Source organism: Parasteatoda tepidariorum, chromosome 10 (genome assembly GCF_043381705.1).
Source record: "Parasteatoda tepidariorum isolate YZ-2023 chromosome 10, CAS_Ptep_4.0, whole genome shotgun sequence".
Taxonomy (NCBI): domain Eukaryota; kingdom Metazoa; phylum Arthropoda; class Arachnida; order Araneae; family Theridiidae; genus Parasteatoda; species Parasteatoda tepidariorum.
This window is the reverse complement of record NC_092213.1, coordinates 42,163,620-42,189,473: the sequence shown is the minus strand read 5'-3', so window position 1 is coordinate 42,189,473 and position 25,854 is coordinate 42,163,620. Positions and strand designations below refer to the sequence as shown.

Here is a 25,854-nt window from a genome sequence, read left to right as displayed (position 1 = left end):
AACCACAAGCACTTCCACTGGTTCAAGAGGTCCACGAGGGAAAAATGCACAATATTACCTTGATTACAGAGCACGGAAGCGAGCGGAGCAGGAAAAAGAGTCGTTGAATAGAACTAGTGATCCATCTACGACTGCTGATTCTTCTACAATTAACTTCGCAGGTTACGAAGTTTAACTTCTTCCGCGCGGAGGGACTCCACGCACTATATTTCTTCCTTCAAAACCTATTTTACTGTTTTTAAGGAGTAAGATGAAATTTTATAAGCCAAATATTGCTTAATACGTAATCGTATAAGCAAACGAAAATCACCTGATATTCTGTTAAACAAAACACTAATTCCTTTAACGTAAAATTTTTTAAGTAAAGAATTATGACTTTTTGATTATAGTAATTGAGATGGTAGTATCGTTGTAAACTGATACGAATTGATATAATAATCGATATGAATATTAATCGAGGGGAAACATTGAGTTTCAAACAACAGCGTAAGATACTGCGAAAAAAATACAGGTATATATGATTTTCAAACATATTAAATATTTGAAATAACATAAAACTCAGAAACTCAAACGATTTATTCTATTTATTTTAATTATCTGTTGGCTTTACAAATGGCGATATTTCGAGAACATTTCTACCACGTACACCGTCTTCTGAAGCTCAGTAGCAGAATTAATGCGGAGTGCCACTGCAGATTTATTTTCACCTTGCAGGCTAAAATTAGTTAATACAATAAATATATAACGGCAGGTACTGCAGAAAAAAAGTTAGAATTTTACCTTGGTTTTGTAGACCAATACAGAGATTTCTGATATTGGGCGTAATTGAGTCAATGGGGCCCTATAACCTAGAAAAACAGGATTTTTTGTGTGGAGAACAATGCAGGTTAAAATAAACGTTAGATGTTTCATTTTAGTTATAAAATTTGAATGATATGTAATTTATAAAGCAGTAAATTTAATTATATCTTTGTGTTTACAACAGAGTACTATTTTTTAAGTCAAAATTCTCAGAACAATTCCGGAAACCTGGTCTCTGATTCTTGAAATTTAAATCAATTCTTAAACAGTTTTTTCCTTCATTGAATTTTCTATAATGCTTCTTCTTATATAGCTAACAAATTGCTAACACTTTAGTTGGAGAAAAAAAACTCTTTTAAAATATTATTCAAAATAAATTTAATCGAAATAAAGACAAAATAAAAAAAAAGTGCATGAAAAGATTCGTCAGCACCTGCTTTGATCAATAGTTTTCTTCCAAGACAATATCGATTTCGAAGGAAATTGCCGGCGGATCAGCGAAAAAGCAACTAAACTTCACTCTGAAACTTTCTTCCTCCGATTATCAAAGTGAAGTGAAGAAGCATCTTATCCATTACGTGAGCGGGAAAAGGCTTCTAAAAGTCGTCTGCTTCTCCTTTTCGAAATCTTTGTTATAAAATTACTTTACCGCAGTGGAACGGACAGCAACTATTGGTCAAAAACTTCAGTTCCTGTGCAGTAACTAAGCAGAATTTATGTCGCGAAAAATTGCTTGCGTAAGGTAAGCGATCGAAACTAGAGGCTTAAAGGCCAAGAAAATAAATGGCTCGTACGTTCACGAGGAACCCGGGAAAACGAATTACCAGACATCTTTAATTATGAACGAAAAGTGTCCTGGAACAAATCGTTTGGGATATTTTGTGTCACGCTGTAATCAAAGGTGACGTACTGATAGGATGGGATTGGTTTTAAGTGTTCTTTATCCACCTTCTCCTTTTTTTTTCTATTTACAAACTTCAGAAATAGTCGTTTGTAGATGTATTGAAAATAAAAATAAGCGAAAAGTTGTGGAAAGCAATAGATTAACTAACATGAAATAATATTAATTAAATGTATAACCCACTGGCACAGATCGGACACTAATGTCCCTTGTCTTGACTCTCTTATTACAAGCATATATATATATATATATATATATTTTTATCGTATAAAATTTTTTAAAACATTTGTCCAGAAAAAGCATGTCAGACTTTTTTTAAAGGAAAAAAATATTGCTTTCATATCAATCTGTAATAAAGGAACAAAAACAATTCAATAAACAATAAAAAAGTTACAAAACAGAAAAAAATAGAAGTCAGTATAAAACTTTTTCAATTATACCTCTAAAGATATTCCATTGATCATATCAATAGGATCAATTACATTTCCTAATGATTTGCTCATTTTTCTACCATGGGCATCTCTAACGATAGAATGCAAAAATACCTAAAAAGAAAAGTGATAAAAATAGAAATTAGTAAAGGTTAAAAAAAATAAATAATAATTAGGATATAAAATTCTGTGTTGTACAATATGAATTAAAAGATTACCTCTTTAAATGGTAACTGTCCCATTAATTGTATACCTAACATTACCATACGGGCGACCCAAAANCATTCTACTTTCTCCTGATAATCTGTCATAAGTTTCAACAGGACCATAATATATATATATATATATATATATTGATATTTAATTGTAAAAAACTAAAAAACAGTCTAACAGTTACCAAAATTGGAAAGATTACCGGGATTATATTTGTGCTAAAATATAATATCCAAAAAAAGCAGTTTCAAAAAAGTTTTCTTTTCCTCTTTCAAAAATTTATCAGTGATTGCTTATGTAAGTTAAAGAAATTTCAAGGATAAATAACTGTTTCTCTTAGACGGCAAAAAAATGAAAATTTGAAAAATTATTGTTTGGAAGTGAATCCTGTTTGGAAGATTTTACCTTTAACGCAGAAAAAGACGCCTGTATTTCATGCCGTATTTCATAACCATAACTTATTAAAATGCTACATATAATATTTTTCATTTATATTGACCTAAATATAATGGAAAGTAGTTTAAAAAAGTATGGGAAATATAGGGTTAAATAAACATTTTGCGACAAAGGTATAAAGTTATGAATAAAAGTTAATATTTTGTTTTCTAAAACTCATTAAAATTATTTTCTATATAAACTTTAGTTTATCAACAAACTTCTTCCAGAAGTACAAAATTGCATTTAAACTTAATTCTGTTAATAAGTTTTCAATTAAAATAAGTTACACTACAATCAAAAGCTGCCTACTGATAGAATGAAATTGGCTTTAAATATTTATTGTTGTTACTCTTTTTATTTAAAGAAAGTTTAGTTACGGATATTTAAGAGTAAAAGCATTTAAAGGGAATACATTAACTTAAAAGAAGTGAAAGTGATAAGAAGTGTAGTAAAAGTTAATGAAATAGTAATTTTTCCGTATATAATATTGGGAATCTGATTCTGCGTTCAAGACAGTGTAACGAATCAAGCATATAGTTTAGAAAAACAGAGCTCAGGGCAGATCTATTTAAAAATGGCCTCCAGCTGTAGTTTGAGAGTATGATCCAGTTCAGCACGATCTATGATATTTTGTTATTTTTCATTTTTAAAAATGACTGTCATTTTTCAATTGAGAAAGAAGTTGTTGATTAGTTTGAAATAAATTTATGGAGCTCACGTCTTATTTTCTGTTTTGATTCTAAAACAGCAATATCTTGCAATTTTTTTTTAAAAAAAAAGAAGCCTATTATATATTTTAATGCATTATATAAATATACACTACTCAGAAAATTATTTTTTCTGTTTGAACTCTCATTTACAATGATTTATTTCAAGAATATATTAAAATACAATATCTAAGACAGAAAACTATTAATGAGTTATAGCTAAAAATTGATCACGTATTTATGAATAATTTTTTATATTTGCTCGTGAATTAACAACGCATCCTAAAACTGTTAATTAGTTTTCTCTTTAATGAAGCATACACTTACAAAAAATTTCTTTTTTTTCACATAAAATTAATCACGTATTTATGAATAATTTTTTATATTTGCTCATGAATTAACAACACATCCTAATACAGTTAATTAGTTTTCTCTTTAATGAAACATGCATTTACAAAAAATTTCTTGTATATTCACTAAAATGTGGAGTGTAGCTAAATACATTTCTTGTAATTTCACTTAAAAAGAGCATCATTTTGAAAAATAGTTTTTTTTTATACATTCACGTAATTTAACAATGTAGCTTTAAATACATTTGTGTTTTTTCCTAAAAATGAATGGCATATTTATAAATAGTTTTTTATACATTCATTTAAATTTGCAATGAACAGCTTAATACACCGAAGAGCCATTATATTATGACCACCCTTCATCTATAACAATGGGCTCGCTCAGGACAAAATGCNTCTATGAATGATTTTTTATACTTGTTCGTGAATTACAGCACATCCTAATACGGTTAATTAGTTTTCTCTTTAATGAAGCATACATTTACAATTTTTTTTATATAATTAAATAAAATTAATCGCGTATCTATGAATGATTTTTTATACTTGTTCGTGAATTACAGCACATCCTAATACGGTTAATTAGTTTTCTCTTTAATGAAGCATACATTTACAAAACATTTATTGCATATTCACTTAAATTTGGAGTGTAGTTAAATACACTTCTTGTAATTTCACTTATAAAGAGTATCATTTTTAAAAATAGTTTTTTTAATGCATTCATGTAAATTAACAACGTAGCTTTAAATACATGTGTGTCTTTCCTAAAAATGAATGGCATATTTATAAATAATTTTTTATACATTCATTTAAATTTACAATGAATAGCTTAATATATTTCACGTGGTTTTTGTTAAAATGAATAACATATTTATAAGTGGTTTTATGCATTCACGTAAATTTGCAACGTAGCTTATATGTTTTCATTTATAAATTATATCATATTTATGAATAATGTTTTGTAGAATCACACGAATTTTTTTTCTAAGGCATTGAATTTTCTGTAATTATGAAATATTATAACTGAGTTATTGTGTTAAGAAATACATCTCTAAAAATATCAGTCTCAAAATTATTTTAGTTTAGTATTATTTAATTTGCTATGTGGTTAAATTCAAAGCATATTATTATTGCATATTCATTGTTATATGGGGATTGTTAAGTAAATGTTCTGAAAAGTTAAAATTTTTTCATAAAATTCAGAAATTAAATCCACTGTTTCATTACGCACTGTTTCATTTTGCATTTCTTTTTGCTATTTTATTATTATATAAAAGTATTATTTTTGTTCAGAGCAATGTTTGTAAATTCTGAAAACATAACTTAACGTTAAAAAAAATTTTTTATACATTTTCTATATTTTTATTGCATATGTAATAACTTTGAAATAATAATTAGTTTCTTTATTATAAGGGAGATTATTAATTTTACGAATATTTATTTCATAATAAGATTTCATAAAAAAAAAACTAAAAAAATCTCAATAGCTCCTAAAAACCCCGTCTGATCTTAATATAGTTTTCACTTCTTAAGCTAATTAATCAATCTCTTTCCTACTAAATTTGGTTGAAAATTTAATTAAAACGAGCATCTTTTAAATATTTCATTCACTTAGCTAATATCTCATTTTGGAATTTTTAAAAAAATCATTTAAGATTTCTATTTATAACAGGAAATATTTAAGAAACTTTTTCTTTTGTTGTCGCTTAATATTAGGTTTTGCGACTGTTGCCACTTTCCCCTTTATAAATACCGATTTCCAACTACGAACCTTATTAAAGTACATTTCTCCACTAACAAGATTCCATGGCCGTCGCGAGCGCCTCTCTTGGGACATACTGAAATTAAATTTAAAGGGAACGGAAACATGAAAGGCCGGTAATTAAATGTGGTTTTCGATAAATGAACAAAACTTACTAGCTTCAACTTGCATTTTAATTGCATTGTAGAATTTGTATCAGTCGGGTAATGGAATATCAAATAGTCCTACTTTTTCTTTTTGATTTTTTTCTAACATTCTGTTTCGATTTTTAAAAAATTTCTTTATATCATTAAAGGATGATGAAATATTTTCTATCTTTTGATGCGATTTTATTACAGGTTAACTCGCTTTTCATTTTTATTTAAATATACTATTATAATTTTTATTTTATTTTCTTCTTCATTCTGTTCATTTCAATTAATATAAAATAGGTTCAGCAATAAAACTGTCCTCTGTTTTCAGTTATTTTCAAAAATTCCAATTTACATATTCGCATGATACCGATTATCGGATATTTTTAAATGTAAAGTTTTACATTGCATAGTCTAGTTATACAAATTGCAATGAACATAAATAGAGTTATAAAAAATGTTATTTCACATTGCAAAATATGCACATGGAGAAGTAGTGGATTACTGTTTCGATTTATCGGATATTATTAGGATTCTATGATTCCAGTTATTTTTCAAGTGATTCTAGTAGAAGTAAAGCTTTACTTATTTCAAAAACCAATGCATTTATCACATTTAAGCTATGTTGTTTAGATATTACACAATGTTATTTTTAAAATGTATCATAGAGGATCACAAAATTGTTACTATACCATTATTTATCAATTTTATTACAATTATTGATTTCTATTATTATTCTATTGGTAATATTTTAATCCTACTAGTTCCATTTCAACCACTAGTGTTACACATTTCGCATATCCAAGCATTTTTCACATTTTGCAAAAATAGTGTTTTATTTAATAAAAAAGTTTAATTTATCGTTATATTAAAGTCTTATTGAAGTTTTAAAAGTACTTTTGGAACGCGAAACCTTTTCAACCATTGATTTTTAGATTAAGTCTCCTAAAATATGAAAAACTTTAGTTCATGTCTTTTACAGAAATATGAGATATCTTCACAATATTTTATTCTAACTTACACAGAGAGAAAAAACTTTTCCAACTCCATTTAACGACAACAGGATAAATAAAACCATTCTTTTTTTATTAAAATAATATTTACGAACCAGTTTATTTCGAATAAATTGAAGATAAACCCCAAAAGCAATTTTACATTTTAATCTCCTTTGTTTTTCTATACTTTTATATCCGTGATAATTGCATTTCCCGAACTTTATGCGCTCTACCATTTAGAATCAATTCCAATTCAAAATCCGAAGGATTAAAGTGCTACTAAAACCGAACTGCCATTAAGAGCTTTTGTCGCCAGTTACGGTTATAAATATGGAAGCAACAGCTAAAATAAAGACTGCGATGCTCATTGCCATTCTCCATTAGCATAATTTGTGGTATGATGAATGGATCTCCCGGAGCTCTTACTATCGTCTGCGTGCATGTCAGAACTGTTTTAAGAACATTCTAAAATGACAACGATATCGCGTGCCATTTTGCCATTACAGGTGGGAAGCTTTACCGGGTTATAGGTTATAACTTATCATAGAATGTATTTTTAGAAGAAAAAAATGGAGTTAAGTAAATGAAGACTGTATTTGAAATTTTATTCTTTTGATTTGTTGCGTCGATATCGATTTTTTTGGAGTCTTCTCTATTTTTTTCGTTGACTCTTGAACAATTGTAATGTTCTGTTTGGGAATCAAAAAGCAATAGTAATGGAAATAGAATTTTGATTATTCCTTTATCACGCAAGGTTTCACGTTACATCCCCAAAACGTTCATGTTCGAAAGGATTACATAATAAAATATAAATCTTGATAACTTAAAGAATGCATTGTATACTTAATAAAAAGAAAACCATTGCTGAATCAAAATAATATACATCTTTTTTTTTTCATTTGAGCACTTTTTTTCAAACAATATTAGGTTAATTTACGCCAGGTTATAGGTTAATTTACAATCACGCATATATGGGCATTAAAATTATAACTATTTCATTTAGTTTTATAGAGTTTTTCGTATACCATTTACCACTCAAATTAATGTATTGCTTCAAGAATTATTGTAACTTACTAAGTTAATTACAGAATCTATACTTCTCAATTGAAAAAAAAAATCTAGCTTTAATTCGTAATGTGATAAAAAAAGTTAAGATTTTTATTCTAAATATATCGTTGATGATGAATTTTATAAGTACTAAATAAATGAATATGTCCTTAATTCAGTCTCGGTAAATGTATGGGTTTTGCATTCAAAGAGTAGGAAATGATACGGTTATGTTACAAGAGATAAGATAATATCTCAGAGAAATATATGTAATCTTCTATATTCTTTCTAAATTGTTTCTGCGGTGCTACCTTAGAATAAAACATTCTAGAATATGACACATTTTGAGATTTTTGTGTGTGAGATTAAATAAGTTTGTTTAATGCTTATTGACCAATCGATTAGGCACTAATTAGTTTGCGTGAATCCTTAGCAACGTGGATAATTATGTGTAAAGCTTGATGATTTAGTTTGGAGCATTTTGAATAGATCTTTTATTGGTCCCTGCTAATTCTCTGAAGCATATATGCTTCACACTAAAAAAAAATTTGTAAGAAAGTATTGTAGAATGCAAGGTAATAAATTTCTGCAATAATTAATTAATGGGTACAACTTAACCCATTTTTTCGTTTAATTAGAATGGAATTTTGTAAAAAAAAAGTTAACAATTAGAAGTTGCCAGCTTTAATAAGGAAATTCGAATTTGACCGAGAAATAAGAATTTAGAGAATTAGAATTTATTTGGAAAGATACTTTCTTTCCTTATGATATGAAATGCTTTACTTTTTTTTATTTCAGGAGTTGTTTTCTCTTCTGGAATATTTTCTAAGACAATTGAGAAATCAGTTGCGGATATTTTGAGAATTGATCTCCGTGTCAATCTTACTGCAAACAGTGAGGACAAGCCATTTTGCATACCTTCAGAATACGAAGACCACCTGACATCACCCACTGCTTTTCTGGACAGTGACGTGATTTTGCAAGCATCTGTATTTCATCGCTCTTTAAATACAACGTTCTATTGGAACATTTCTGGTGAAAGATTCACTACATTTGCAACAGCCCAACAGTTTTCTTCAACTACAGTGAGTATTATTATTATTTAATGTTGTTGTTTTCTATATCAATGCTAAATATTTCCGAAAGATCTGTGGATGAGTTTTGTGAGTTCTGGCGCCTGAGAACTGCATGTATGTTCCCTGTGTTGAGCCGAGTTTAAGCAGTAGAAATTTCGGTAGTTGAAAACGTGCTCTGGCGTTAATAGGATTTGGGGAAAGCCGTGACTGCTCAGGAGATAAAGCAATCAACTTCCAAGAAGGTGAACTGGGTTCGAATCCTAGCGTTGACTGGATGATACGAATCCAGCATCCGGCTTGCACCGACCACGGTGCGGACGTAAAATATCCTCAGTGGTAGACGGATCATGGATTAAAGTCCCCTTGCCATCAGTCTAACCAATGGAGGTTTTCGCGATTTTCCTCTCCATGTAAGACAAATGCGGGTTAGTTCCATCAAAAAGTCCTCCATGAAGGCTACTTTCTCCCAATACTTGATCTATTCTGTATTTTGTTCAAAATTGCAAGGCTACGGAGTTAAATATTAGTAGCCGTAAACCCAAAATTGACACGGCTGTTCAACGAAGGTTATGAAATATTAAATACGATTTGGGAGTAATGTCTGAATCTGTTATGCAGCTAATGAAAAACATTGAGTTGAAGAAAGAAGTATAGTTCTCAAAATCGCTATTTGATCTGGTTTTTGCAGTTTTTGATGTTGAGATAAACATAATTTTCGGTAAATTAAATGAAACATAAATTTAAATTAGATAAGAACTGTTTTTTCATCAAAATTAACATTTCCTAAGTTGTCTTCATCTTTTCACGGAATGTTTCTTTTTTCTTCTTGTCTATGCGTAAATCGCTTTTCCCCAGGTCCACCCAGCTTTACTATGTAATAATTCTCGGGGAGAACCATCTTATATAGTCGATTTTCCGCTTTACTGATTTGTAAAAACTCGAAATTTTTAATCCTCAAAATGCAAACAATCCAATCCTCATTTTCATGAAAAAATGTTGTGTTCTTATCCCTTAATCTTTAACTATTCAGTAATTATTTATTAATTATACAATAATTAGTGACCTAATAATCTAATAGTTACTTAATAATCATTTAGCAGAAACTGAATATAGTAGGGATTTTTTGATAATCAAGTAAATAATCGTTACAATAAAAACACTAAGAAACAATTTTTTTTTTTCAGTTGCAGGAGATTTTTAGCAGCTCTCTCGTAACACTGATTTCAAACTGCAACAGGTTTCTCTCTTTAAGCTACAGTTATTTTCGAAGTTCATTTTTTTAGTTTATTTTTTGTAGAAATGTACGCGTTCAAAAACATTTTATATTACAGGGAGTCACATAAAAATTTGCAACAAACTTTTAGGATAATAAGATCATCGGAATTAAAACTGAATAGTAATCATTGCTTGAAAATATCTAGTGGATCTTCCTTTCCATGAACTGTTTCTTCGTGTGCTTCTGAAATAAGAGAATAATGAAGAAACTCCCCTAGCGGTGCACGATGACATTTCCAGGAATGGATTTTTCTGCAGTTTTTAATCCTGATGATACCCTAGAAGTTTGGCGCAATATTTACTCTACCCTTTGTTATATTTAACGTTTCTAAACCTATTTCTACCAAAAATCGACTAAAAATATTATTTTCAAGCAAAACAAACCTAATGGTGTAATTTTCACGCTGATGATGAGCAGCAAGTTACAAAATCAGACAAAAAAAACTTTTTCTGTATAAATAATCGGCGAATAATCCTGAGAAATCGAATTTTAAATAAACGACTTTTTAAAAATTCAATTTCTCAAGAATTATTTGACCAATTTCACCCAAATTTCGTATTTTGCTATGTAAAATTACATTCTTTGAAATGATGTAAGAATTGTCTTACAATTCAAAAATTTTTCGACTATTATTAAATAAAATTATGAAAAATAATCAATATTTACTGAAAGTTATTATTTTTCGATTAATAAATTTTATTATCGCGTCTTAAACTTTTCAATTCATTAAGAAAATTCTCGAGTTGTGCTGAATCACTTAAAAGGCAAAATTAACATTAAAGGGTCCAAACTTTACAAGACGGATAAAAAAAAAAAGAGAAAAATGAAGAAAATTAATAAGTTTTATTTACTGCGCACTCGGTTTGATATATTTTGCTTTGGCTATATTTATACAATATTAGAAAGCACTGCTTTTTGCGCATATAATCGTGTGAGCTGATGGCAAGATTTTTTTTTTACCCGAAATTTTATTGAAAAAATACTTTCTAATTTTTTTTTTAAATTATGTTATTTTATTTTATTTTAAAATTTTTCTTTTTCTATTTTCTTTATTCTGTAATTTTTTTCCGTGTTTTCTCTACATTTTAACATAACGTTTTTCTCTACATATATAAATACAATAAATGCGCTTTCAAATATTTTAATTGTTTATCATCAAAATATATATGATCTTCGTAAATTATAGAAATTTCCCCTCCCATTTTAATAATTCATGCATGATGGAAACTGCGATTGCTTTGATATAAACTGCATGTTTCACCTTCTGACAGCGAAAGGGTGATTTAAATTTTATTTAATCGAGATTTAAATGAATTATTTCGTTTATGCTGATTAAATGATGATCTTTTCGAATGTCAAGTAGCTGCATTAATCAGAATACATATGTATCATTAATTTATCTTTCCTACGTCATTGAAGCATGATAAACGTAAATATTCGTAACTTATGTGATTAAGTGCTCAATTAAACAGAAATGAGGGAAGCTGTTTCAATTTATATTGCTTGTTTTTTTTTTAATAATTATTATGCTAGTAATTTTTCTCAATTTCTTTTTGCATTTCTTTAAAAAGCCTGCAAATATTTTTTTAAAAATTTAAATGTGTTTTAATGCTAAGGATAAAAATTTGTATTATGTGAGTTATTAGCATTAAATTTAGTTGAACCACATAAAAGTAATACGTTAACTGTGTTTTATCAAAATTTAAATAATATTCCAGGATAAAATAGTATTCTTGTGATTACAATCGAGTATCTTCCTTGCAATTATCCAACTTCTATTTATATTCTAACTATAACTTACTTTTTTTAACCTATTTAACCTCTAACTATATTTTTCCTCTTAACTTACACATATGACAGTCGATTTTTTAATTATTTGCACATTTGTCTACTTCTAATCTAGTAATATTTTTACATTTATTTACTTATATTCTAACTATAACTTACACATTTTTCCACTTATATCCTAACTATAACTTGCTCATTTGTCTATCTATATTCTAATAATAATTTGTACATTTATCTATCTATATTCTAATTATAACTTAATTTTTTGCCTACCTATATTGTGACTATATTTACTCATTTGTATACCCATGACCTAAATTTAACTTGCACATTTGTTTTAACTTGAAAGTTAAGTTTCACTTGCACTACCCGTTTTTTCAACTATAACATATAACATGCATATTTGTCTAACTATATTCGAACTGCAACTTACAAATTTTGCTGCTATATTCTAACTGGAACTTACACATTTGTCTACTACCGATATTCTAACTATAACTTACACATTTGCCTACCTTTATTCCGATTATAATGAAACATCTGTATACATATATTCTAAGTTTAACTAACACAATTTTCTACTTATTTGTTTAACCATAACATATAAGATACACATTTGTCTAACTATCTATTTTAACTATATCTTATACATTTATCTATTTGTTTTCTAATTAAAAACCACAGATTTGTCTATCTATAATCTGACTTTAACTTACAAATTATTCTAGCTATGTTCTGATTATAACTTACTCATTTGTCTACCAATGTACAAACTACAACTTACAAATTAGTCTGCGTAAAGTCTGATTATAACTTACTTATTTGTCTACAAATATACAAATTATAACTTACAAATTTATCGACCTATATTTTAGCTATAATTGACGCATTTATTCTAACAATAACTAATACATGAATCTACTTACTATACAGACAAACGAGTTTAGCAATAAGTATATTGAACAAATTTTTAGAGTGTCCTAAACTTTGCAATAAATATGTTTCGAAAAAATATAATTGCAAAAACATTATTAATATAAAAGAGAAAATATCATAAAAGAGAAAATATCATAGAAGCAAAAAGATAAAAATTTTGGGAAATTTATTCTATTTAAATGATTTTGAGATGAGATAAGAGTCAAAAACTTTTCTTGTGCCAAATATTCTTTAAAGTTTCATAAGAACTGGTATAATATATCCTGCCAAAATAAATAATAATTTCTCAAAATAACTATTTTCTTTCAAAATATTAAAACATCTATAAAATATTACAATGTTTCTGTTGCTGAAACAGTTTAGCATTACAAGCAAAAACCCAGTTCAGTAATCCGCAATATGTGAGATTGTGAATTTACGAAATTGTGAATTACAATTGTTAATTTGCGAAAGAGTCTTTTTTCTCTAATTCATACTCGTGAAAAACATAAAAATGTATTCTTATTATTAAATGAAGTAATATTTATTATTAAATTAATTTATTATCAAATGAAATAATAAAGTTTATAAATATTTACTAAAATGTATTCTTTGTATGGAATCATCCTTGGATAAACGAATTTTATAATCGTATGCAAAAATTTTTCAATAAGCTTGAATAATTCTCGAGATATGGCGAAATGCGCAGAAAATAGATTTAACATTAAGAGGCCCAAACTTTGATTCGCTCTTCTGACGAAACTATGGGGACCATATTTCGCAGATTGCGGCTACCCCTATATTTTGGGAGTCAGAAATCCGAATCCATTGAAAAATTTGTGTGTTTATTCGGAGAAAGTACGTTTTTGAGTCTGATTTCGTAACTTAAAATTCTCTGTCCGAACTTATTAATTAGCATATTTGAGGTCACCACCTCGAACCACTAAGAAGGAGTCCTAGAACGGGAAGATCTGATCATTAGATCAAAAGTTATTCAGCGTAGTCCGTTTTTTAGAGCACTGTACATCTTAAAATCTTTGAAAGTTTGCCCCAAATTTTATGTGCCAAATTTTTATATGCCAAATTTTGTCCGTAAAATATGGGCCAAATTTTTCGTAGCACATATATTTTTTTAGAGAAAGAGCGGTTTTATAAAATTCAGTTTGATATCTACAAATTACTAACGAGTTTTGGTATAAGTATCTTACGAAGGAATAATCAGCTGCAAAATCATTATAAAAACAAAAGAAACAAATAGCGTATTGTAGCATTGGTTAAGATTTTATTTAAATGGTATTTTACTAAGAATAAAACATTTTCTTACTTAATCATTGACAATTATCTTAAACATTTTGCATTGGAACATTTCTTTTAAAATTTCACAAGTGAATAATTCTATTATTTTGTACAATCATAAATTATCGAATAATTTTTATCAGCACGACAATCCTTCGTGGACCTGGGCTTTCCTTAACAGCTTTTCCAGTCTGCCCTCCACCCAGAAATGGATATCAAGCTCTTCACTTTTGGAATGGCAAAGTCCTCAGCCACACAATCTTTCCATCCATTTTCGGATCCTTCTTTTGGTCATTAGTGGGAGGGGATCGTATTTAAAACCCTCAAAGCTGTTCACTTTGAACTCATTATTGTAAGCTGTCCTGTCCATCTTAATCTATTTAGTTCTACGGAATTAATAATATCCCACTTTTAAAAATTCTATAAATTCCGAAATTATATCTTTTTCTCCAGATATTATTAAATCTATACCCTTTTATCCATTATCGAGAAGAGCACCAAACATGGTTCTCAAAACTTCCCTTTCAAAGATCGCTAAAATCTTTTTCTCATTTTTTTTGTCAAAGGTTCAAATTTCAAAGGCATAAATCAAGATTGATTTTATCTATACCTTGCACAGCAAAATCTTTGTCCTCTTATTTAATGGAATTTCAACAGTGATCTTAAACTGAAAAAGCAGCGAAGAATAAATAGTAATTTTTAAAAATAACTGTTTTCTTTCCAAATACTAAAATATCTTTAAAATATTACATATTTATATTGCTAAATTACTTAATATTGCAATATTATTATAACTTAATATTACATTATCATTATCACTTAATATTACAATATTATTTTCACTTTATATTACGTTGTTATTATCATTTAATATTACAATATTATTTTCACTTTATATTACAATGTTATTATCATCTAATATTACAACATTATTATCGCTTAATAATACAATATTATTATCACTTTATGTTACATTGTTATTATCATCTAATATTACAATATTGTTATCACTTAATATTACAATATTATTATCACTTAATATTACAATACTATTTTCACTTTATAGTACGTTGTTATTATCACTTAATATTACAATATTATTTTCACTTTATATTACAATGTTATTATCACTTTATATTACAATGTTATTATCACTCAATATTACAATATTATTTTCACTTTAAATTAGAATGTTATTATCATCCAATATTACAACATTATTATCACTTATCACTTAATATTACAATGTTATTATCACTTAATATTACAATATTATTTTCACTTTTTATTACGTTGTTATTATCACTTAATTTTACAATATTATTTTCACTTTATATTACAATGTTATTATCCTCTAATATTACAACATTATTATCGCTTAATAATACAACATTATTATCGCTTAATAATACAATATTATTATCACTTTATATTACATTGTTATTATAACTTAATATTAAAAAATTATTATCACTTAATATTACAATGTTATTATCACTTTATATTACAATGTTATTATCACTTAATATTACAATATTTTTATCACTTAATATTGCGACCAAAGGAGAAATTACAATATTTATATTTCTGGAAACAAAAATACTGTTCAGTAATTCCCAGTAATTGTGAATTTACGAAAGTGGTTTTCTTCGCTCATTCAAACGTAAGGAAAACGCAAAAAAAGAAATGTAAAACATTCTTAAATGAATCTATTATTCAAATCAGGCAGACGTTGCCACTTCTTCGCATCTTTTATGTTCCAAAATCCATTTTCTGTCCACGAGGTTAGTGGATGCGAAAAAACAGATATGCATTCGGCGACGCATCCACAAATGACTAGTAAGTTTTGCAATACGTAATGAATAACACCCCCTACAACTTCTACAAAAATTTTCTCTCCTTTTCGAACAAGTATTTCCCTCCCTATCTTTCGAATCTCGTTTTTTTGAAATGTTCTTTTTTTTGTTTCGGAAAAAAAAAGAAAAATCAGTGCCGCAATATATGTAGACTACCGACATTCCTCATTCCATACATATTCTAAATAACTTCCTTTTTATATTTTTTCCTTCAAAAAATGTATTTAGAAAATAAAATGCCTGACAAGGAGAGGGGGTTGTTGGAAATTTGTTATCCGCCATGCCCCACCCCTCTCACTATTCCATTTCTGGTTCGCGTTCTTATCTTTAGCGCATTGAAATGACTGAGTGAGTTGAAAAGAAAAAAAAAGGTTTTTTCGTGCTCCGGTAACATTTGGACGTTAAAAAATACTTTTACTACAGAAAAAGAGTTCGGTGTCTTGTTCACAGACATATCGATTTTTTCAACTAATTTTATTTTGTTTGCTATTATAGAATTTATTTTGAAACCCTCACGATCGTAAAGTATAACTGAACATGAGTCTTTGGATTTTCAAACAATAAATGTGTATATTATCCGTTTTTTCCATGAATGCATTAAACCCAATCTAATAAAAAATTATACTTGTAGAACGATTATTCTGATCACTTGTAATTTAGATGTGTTGTGATTGCGGGTAGTTTGAATTACGAACGAACAAAAAACTCGTTTTTGTGTGTGGGGGGGGGGAGTTTAGTAGAATTTATTTTTTCATCATTATGATCATAAAATATAACTGAATATTTATTATTGGAATATTAAATAGCAGATTTGTACATTGGTCCTTTTACCTGTGTGAGTATAAAACTAGATGTAATAAGAAAATAAATGAAAGTTATGGATCAATTGTTCTGATCACTTGTTGTTTAGATCCATTTTGATTGTTTGTTGCTTAAAGAACAAATGAACTATTTTTGAATGAATGAACCTAACATTTTAATGAACATTGGAACACTTTTTTGTACAGTAAAAAAAGAGTTTTAAAAATTATTTTGATTAATTTTAATCGTAAGTAGCATTCGAACTTGTTCCTAACCTTTGGATAAATATAGAAACGCTTTATTGATGGAGGAGAAAAAACAGATTAGAAAAAAAGAAGAATTTATTTTGGTTCCAATCGAAAAATTTTATTTATCTTGAATTTTTTTTCACCAGTAAAATTGTACATACATCAGGCCGTTTTACATGTGTATGCATTAATCCCGATCTAATTGAAAATACTAATTGTAGAACAGATATTCCATCACTTTTACATTGTATGTATTCTGATTACATGTAGTTTGAACTGCAAACGAAATACTTCAGAATGGTACTTTAGAACGATTCTTGGAACTGTTCCTCAAAGAGAAAAAAGAAGAAAAAATCAGAAAAAATAGCATTTCTAAAGTGGCATTTTACATTCAAGACTAATCGGAAAAGTCTTAAGTAATTTTACCTAGTATTTTTAAGCTTATAACAATCATTCTTCGCACTTTTCCTTTCTTTTTTTTTTTTTTTTTTTTTTTTTTTTTTTTTTTTTTTTTTTTTTTTTTTTTTTTTNTTTTTTTTTTTTTTTGCTTATTTGAAAATGGTTAAAAATTTACTGAATAAGATTAAATCTGCTAGGGTGTTTTGTAGTGAACTTTTGATAATGTTATTCACAATAAGCCTCTATCACTCTGGGGTCATTTTAAATTCTATCATAAATTGCCTGAAATAAAAAAGAGGCTAAATTAATAATGAAGGTTATATTCTCTAATTAGCTTAAATATATGTGAGCTGCACTGCAGTAAGCCTAAAAGTGTCAAACTTCGTAGAAAATCGGAGAATTATTTCTAATTAGCGTGTATATTGCAAAATGATGCAAGCTGTTCGCAAAAATTATTCAATTTACGTATGACGTATTTATTAAACGCGATCTAAAGAAAAATATTTTTGCAGAACAAGTATTTTTGCACTTCAAATGTATTTTCAGTTTAGAGACATTCGATTGCTTAACTTAACAATGAAACATTTCCGAACCTTTGAACAAACATGAAAATTCTTTTTTGTGGTAAAAAATAATTCAGAACAGACTAAAGAAACGGCTCTAAAAGAAACGAGTTTTGCAAAATTGACATTTCTTGATACATAGAATATAGCTCCTTTTGCTTGCAAATTGTTTAGTTTTGTGTCACAGAATTTATAACAATAGTTGACTGATATAAAAAGGACATATTTGTTATCAAATAATGGAAGACAGTTCAGTCAATAAAAAAGTATCTAGTATTTTCTTCCCAGCGTCTAACACACAGAGTAAACTTACCTCTCGACAACTACTAAATGAGAAAATAAATGTGCTCTTATACGTCGCTAAAACAAATAAGAATAAATTTTTTTCGCTACTGTTTGATACTTATATCAAAACAAATGGGCATGTTCATTTCACTTAGTTAGGGAGAAATATATTAGAAAAAAGGAACTATAGTATACACATCGTGAAATTGATTCATTTTTATTTTATTTTGTGAATACTTTTCTCTAGTCAATACTTGCAGTTTCTTTATTTGGTATTTAGATAGCTTACCTCAAAATTATACGAATGTCTTGTTGTGCTCATCTGATATCTTGGAATTCTTGTTGAAAATAACGAAATACAGTTCTCAATTTTGACGGTGCTCAAAGACTGATTGATCGCTAAAAAAGAGAGTTTTATTTCTGAAGGTCAATTTATCTTCTGAAATATATTTTCGATGAATGTTTGTACGACCCATTTAGAATTTTTATTTTTATTTTAACTAACTGCAGACGACATAAAAGTTTCTTCACACTTCCAAAAAATCGTCTTAATACTTTGAAATATATGCGTTTGTGATTTAGAGCACCATATTGCGCCCACCATAACATTATATTATCTCTCTCTATATATATATACATATATATTTATATATATATTTTCTTCCACTGAGCCATTATTCTTTTATTCGCAGCAATCCAATCATAGTGATTGAAAATATTTTTCTGCGTGCATAATTCATGGTAATGACACTCAAACATTTCTTCCCATTTATTTATGGCCTTCCCGATATTTCCTTTTTCCGGGAGCGGCATTACATGTGCATTTCCCGTTTTTCCTTTTATGACCGAAACTCCGAATAAATAAATAAAACTGGGCGGAGAGGTTGGAAAAGAGTTTGCAAAGGAAAGAGAGTGAAAGCACTTTTTTTTACGAACTGGATTTTTCAATTCGAAATCCTTCAATTTTGCCGCTTAGCAATTCGCTTCTTCCGAGAGAAAAAGTGGAAAATGATGAAGAGATTATGGCTATTTTTATGGATTTGTTTGTTTTAGCTTATGAGGGTTGTTCATCGGTTTTAAAATGATTGCAATAATTTTTTATACGCGAATCTACCTGGAATTGAGCTGCTCAAAAAGTAATACAAAATCGTTTGCTTAATTCTTGTTTGAGATGGAAAAAAATTATCGTCTGCTAACATTAAGTAATATGTAATGTTTCTAAAGAATCGTATTTGTTTTAAAATAATCTCTTCAAAATGTATAACACATTTATTCCCCATTGACAAAATGGGTCTTGGTTTGGACTTGATGGCGTTATCACACTTTTCAACTACAATAATCAAGAGTAATGGTAAACAGTGCGCATGCGTCGTCATTGCGTGCGTTGCTATGGCGAACGCTGCTGTTTGATAATTTTCTTAGGATTCTTTTTTTCACTTTTAATTTTGTTATACATTAAGTTGGTGAGTTTATTTTTGAGATATATGACCAGAGAGATCCCATAAATACTTCTTGAGTTGTGAATAAAAGAGAATTTCATATTTTATTCATACGATATTTTTTGCTTTTATTGTTTTAATTAAGAATCAGAAATTCTAACCTACAGTTCAAACTGGATCGCTTTCAATACTAATTCAGGTGAATATCACAAATAAAGAGGGTCCAAACTGTTTGACACGGTTCCAAAAGTTAGAGTTGAAGCAAGAAAAAAACAATGTCAAGGCCTAAACTTACCGAGGATGAAAATGCCAAAGTCAAAGAGCGTAGACGGGAATACCTTGAGCGTAGCACACACGAAAAAACGAAAGGATTCCGTTCGCAAACGCAAGCATGAAGCCCGTTCCTCTCAAAAGTATCAAAGTTGTTGAGAGAATCGAACTCTACCGAAGAGCGAAATGCTCTCCGAACCCCATTCATGCAAATACAAGAACTGTGCGTTGATCACCAGTTAAGCATAAAAGGATCCGTTGTCAACGTACCCAATGACTTGCTCAAGACCGTAGACTGTCTTCCACTCAATATAGATGATTCATTCACAATTCATGTAAAATTGAAAAAAAGCCTAGCTTTCAAACTATATTTTATGTATGTACTTGTGAATCCGAAACGGGTGTATGATGCAGCTTACAATCTCCTTCAAACACCATTGTACCAATTTAAAAATGTTAATATTAATCTCGATTGGCTGTTCAATGTTTATTCAGTTATTAAAGGAATTTGCACAGAATGTGTCTGAGCTGCATTCAAATATGCTCTGTACCGAGCAGTTCATGATTAACAGTTAAAGATGTCCAAGATGAAAATACAATGAGGATACTTTTCTAAAAAAATCAGACAACAACCATTTTGCGAATGGGTAATCTATGATCACGACTAGTTATCACATTTTTGGTTTGTCTCTTTATTATGTTTTACGCATGACAGATGGATTCAAAGTATAAAATAGTATTAAACCCGTGTGTCTGTGTCCGATTCTTAAAAAACATTTGTTTAAATTGTTTCTGAAAGGTAGGTAGAAAACGGAAGAAAAAAAAGATTCTACAAGGCAGAAAATAAGTCTTGAGGAAACTGGAAAAATAAGCACATGGAGTACGAATTTAAGAAAAATACATAATTTTCAATTAAAAAATTTTTTCATGTAATTTACTTACATTGTTAGGTAAGAGGAAATACGGTATTTCAAGTCTATTTTTTTTTTTATTTAATTGTATCGTACTCACCAAATTCAATAGAGAAATGCTTAATTTCTTACAATGATTTGCTTCTAATTATTTTCGCTTAAATATGTTTTAATGAAATAAGTTTACATTAACTTTTAGTTTCTCCTGATTCAGCTAAAATAGGGGGGAAATATGTATTTTATTTCTTTCAACTATTAAAAAATATTGAAATGATCCCATAAATATTTTCCAATTAATATCTTTTTGAACTAACCTGTTGATCTCGTGACTACTGCATTCTGCAAAAAAGTAAACCGGTGTTATTTTGTGTTTGTTTTCGGGCAAGTACATGTAAATTAACTGACACTAGTCTGATATATTTTAGATCTAAGCATTTCAAGTGATTTTTAAGGCACCGTTTGAGACAAATGTTTTGAGATATTTTTTCCTATAAAATGGTGCTTTAAGCTTAATCCCTATTGTAGGCAGTACGATGTAGAAATATGCTATGGCCTTTAATACAATTAAAAAAGCGGTCAAAATCTTCAAATTGAAAACTCAAAAGGATGTAGTTTCATTTGCATGGAAATTAAATTTTGAGAGGTTGCAGAAAATCTTGAAGAAAGTCGTTTAGGTAAGACTAAATAACAGGGGGAAAATGCATGAATCATAATGCCACCTTGATGATGAAATCATTTACTTCCTTTAAATTTAGGAATTATGTCTAAATTTCTTTATAAAGAATTATGCTAGAAACGAAACACTTGCTTTATTTGTAGCATAACATGAATAAAATGCTTACACAAAAGCTTAGTTGCTTTGAAAAAGATTTTTAACTAAGTTCAAATTAATTTGCTGATTATAGTATATTTAATCTTTTCTCTGTGTATGTCTTCGCTTTCCTTTTTTAAAATTTGAATTTTTGCATTTATTCCAAAGTAAACAATTATAAAACTCTTGAGACCATATGGAGGCACGTAAGTTTTTGATGGTGATCATAGCTCCCGTGATGTATTTACGAGCCGATGTTCAACAAGCTTACTTTCATTGTTTACCTTCAAGTGACGTCATCGTAGGTAGGCGTTTGTCGTTTCAGTCACCAATCAGGATCAACACAAACGCGTGACTTCGCTTACAGGTATCCAATTAAGTCTTATTTAAACCACATGGTAAGGCATCCTCACTTCACTTCTTCTCGAGTTGCAAATACCCGATTGAGACTTTTATAAAGGAGAAGGTTTTAAATATTTCACTCGAATAAACAAGTAATCATTCAATATTTGGAAATCAGGGTTTAGAATTTTTTACTTCCCAAATATATAGTTCAAAACCTCAATTATCCCAACTAGGTTTAACCCTAATTGCCTCGAATGTTTGAGTCTTTACCGTATTCAAAAGGAAAAATATCTAATACCTGAAAGGAAATCTTTATTACCTAACCTTTTGATAAAAAAAAACAGCCTATTTCATTAACTTTAGGAAACGTTTTGTCATCGCAGGAAAAAGGCTAACTTTTAATATATGTAATCAACCAAAGCTATGTCTTAAACAACTGAAAATCACCAATTTACGAATATCAGAAACACAGAATTTTCTAAGTAATCTAAAGTTAAGTTTTTAAATTTTGACGTTAGTTGTCTATGCATTAAGCTCCAAATATATAAGCAACCTCTTTTATAGATCTAGCCCTAAAATATTCGAATAACACAATAGATTTTTGGTTTATTAGAATTCCTCCACAACTTAAGCCTTAAAAATCTGTCTTTTGTGCCGGTATTCTAAGATTCCATTCTACTTTTAAATCCAGTAGCAAGAGTTCTAAAGCATTATTTTAAGAGAAACCTTGTCTACCTGGACATAAAGTCACTTTTATCAATTCCCTGGCAAGAGCTGGCCGCCAAGCCTTGCGGGTCGAGCAGCTTTCCTACCAAATAATGTAATACATCATCCCGGAACGCTTTTAAGTTCATCCGTTTAAGCGCCATTTTAAAGATTAGCTTCGAGTTGGGTGGTGCTTAAGCATTAAAGTCACCCGTCCAGAATTTCAATGGCGGACGGGAACCAAATCATCTTTTACGATGAGGTTCCGGTAGTGGTGGGTGGTTATAAAATGATGGGTAGGGGTGCAACGGTATGGGGGTTAAGTAGGTTGCAACACATAAAAGTTTTATTTACGATTGCGCTTTATTCCTAGATTTAAATGTCCGTAAAGCGCCGCAATAAAGGGTTTTAGCATAAGGGAACTTTTGAGTCCGGAAGCTGGCTTTTGTGCCCTAACTAAAGGGATATTTGAGATTTGCCACTTGATGGCAGTGTCGCTGCGTTTGTCAGCCTATACACTTAGAGGTCGTAAAATCCGTAAAAGGGAATATCGGTAGGGATTTTTCGAGCAGTATGCCCTCACAAATAAAAACGTTAATTTCCCCTTATTCTTCCTTTTCTCAACCCATCTCGAAGTCATAACCATTTTGAAATTTCAGAGCGAAATTTTATTTTACCCAAAAAATTGACTACACTATATCGCATTTTTTAAAGGTAAAATAAAGAACATTTAAGTTAAAGTAGTAAAAGGATATTTTATCACGAAAAGCAGGTTTATAAAACTGCAAAAATAAAATAAAATGGATGCATGGAATAACTTCGTGTGTGATTGAGCTATTCAAAAATAGTTTTAAACAATGTGATTGCAGTTTATTTAAAGTATAATAGTCGATTTTTCAAAACTAGAAGTGTTAGAAATAGAAGATTTAACCCTTTGACGTAGAATGTTTGTTTAACGTATTTGTCATACTTTGTTTCATTATTTTGCAACAATTTAAACCAAAATAAGTGTAAAATATAACATTTTAACATTTTAATATATAGTTATGAAATACAGCATGAAACACCGTGGTCGTTTTCTGCGTTAAAGGTAAAAATCTACCAAAGACGCCTAACATGCAAATTCTAATTTTTCAAACTTGCTCTTGTTTAAAGTTATTTAGATCAAAGAGAAACAGGCATTCATCAGTGAAATTTCCTCAATTTGCAAAATCAATTACTGATAAAGTTTTGAATATGAATGGAAATTTTTTTATCGGATTTTAAAATTTCATACAACTGTAATTCTGATAATCTAAAAGATCTTTTTTATTAACTATAAGACTGTGTTTTATACTTAAAAAATGCCAAAATATGTTTTCACTTGTAATTAGAATATCAGGAAAAATGTATATAATAAAGGCGCATGTGTCCTATATACGTGAAAGGGATATCTATACATTTTAAAATTAAACTAATGGGTTCTGGAAAAATAAGTTGAAGTGATACTTTTGTAAAAGTGGTGTAAGTCGGAGTGATATTAATATGCCTTACTACTCTTTTCAATATTTTGTGAATTTTTCTTTTTTTTAAATTTTTTTTGGTTGCATGGGTTGCCTTTCCCGATATCTTTTTTGACATGGATATCTGTCAATGCCATTTATTTTATACGATAATTCAACCATACATTAATGACCATTTTGTAAAAAAAAAAATAATAAAAACATACACACAGATAATTTTTTTTATTTCCAATGCCCATCTGTGTTAGCATTTCGTCAATTCAGGCATTTACAGGGCAGATTTGTTGGCCACTCTTTCAGTGGCACCATATTAGGTGGGCCAACGCTGTCCCCACAGTAAAGGCAGATAGTACAGAGAATGAATGGACATCCATGGAACGTAGAACCTTTCTGATACCTATTCCTTGACCCCTACACAATCCGGCCAGCATACACATCAAAATCAAAAGTAAAGATAAACAAAAGGCATACTAGCTTTTAGTATATTAATCTAAGTATATAAGGATACCAATATTTTTCTACATATGTTTCAAGGGATGGGGAACACAGAAAATAAAAAAATTACTGCTCAAGAAGAAATCATTACATTTGATTTTTTCTCTCGAAAACGACTGAAAAGCAACTTTAGGTTCTGTTGGATATGATGCTGCAATGTGGTGCCCATCGGCTATGCAACTGTTTAAATGTGATAAAGATAATTATGGTCAAGCATCTCAAGTTTTTCTACATTTTTGAGCAATAAAATGTTTAAAAAATTCACAGATCATTATAAATTTTAAAGAAATATGCATTCATATAAAAGTTTAAATTTCTTTTTTTCCTTCATAATGGCCCAAATTTGTTAAATAAATAAATAATATAATTCTATTTTGATCATTATTGAAAATATAAAATTGATGTTAACTACTTCAAAGGTTTTTAAGAAAAGCGCTGAGAAAATAATTATTATTAAATTACCGTATTCTTTAGTAATGACATTGTTTGGTAAAAAAAAACAACATAATTCTGGTTAATGAAATAAAATACCAAACTGTACGGTACTTTAATCATTTTCTGGAAATTTTTCCGTTCATATGGTATCGGCGGTTTGCTGGAAATTCTGAATTTCAAAATTGTAGTTCTTATTATCACGCATTTATTAAAAAAATACAAAATTTAAATGCAAAACTGGATTTAACAGAATAAATGGTTTTATTTCCATGAACTAAGTTATCATGGTAAAATTACCAAGCGTTCAATCATCTATCAAATTTTATCATATATTAATTATAAAACCATATTTCATTGCTGATTTTATCAAAATCATTATCAAAGCGCTTTTACCCAGCTTTTTAATGTACCCATAGAGCCAGAAACACGGCAAATTTAATTATATTCCAGTATTTTCTTTTACCATACTTTTTTCTCAGCGTGGTTAACTTTCTTTTACAATAAGTGGTCAATTATGATTTGATGCTATATCAATTAAACTCATTATAAATTAACGTATTGGCAACGCTATAGTAACAAAAAGTTCAGAATTATAATGTTAACAATAGATAGTTTTCTTTTTCCTACTAATATGGTTAATTGAATACAAAAAAGTTAACAGTAAA

The 25,854-nt window shown here is 28.9% G+C and overlaps 1 protein-coding gene across 1 annotated transcript in view; it reads left to right on the top strand.

The window, feature by feature from the left end:
* LOC107437680 (polycystin-1-like protein 1) overlaps nt 1-25,854 on the top strand; it is a 584,482-nt gene that overhangs the window by 321,080 nt on the left and 237,548 nt on the right. The window contains exon 6 of the mRNA XM_071186788.1: nt 8,572-8,858. Within this exon, the coding sequence (XP_071042889.1) occupies nt 8,572-8,858 (287 nt within the window). The remainder of the gene's footprint in view (nt 1-8,571; nt 8,859-25,854) is intronic.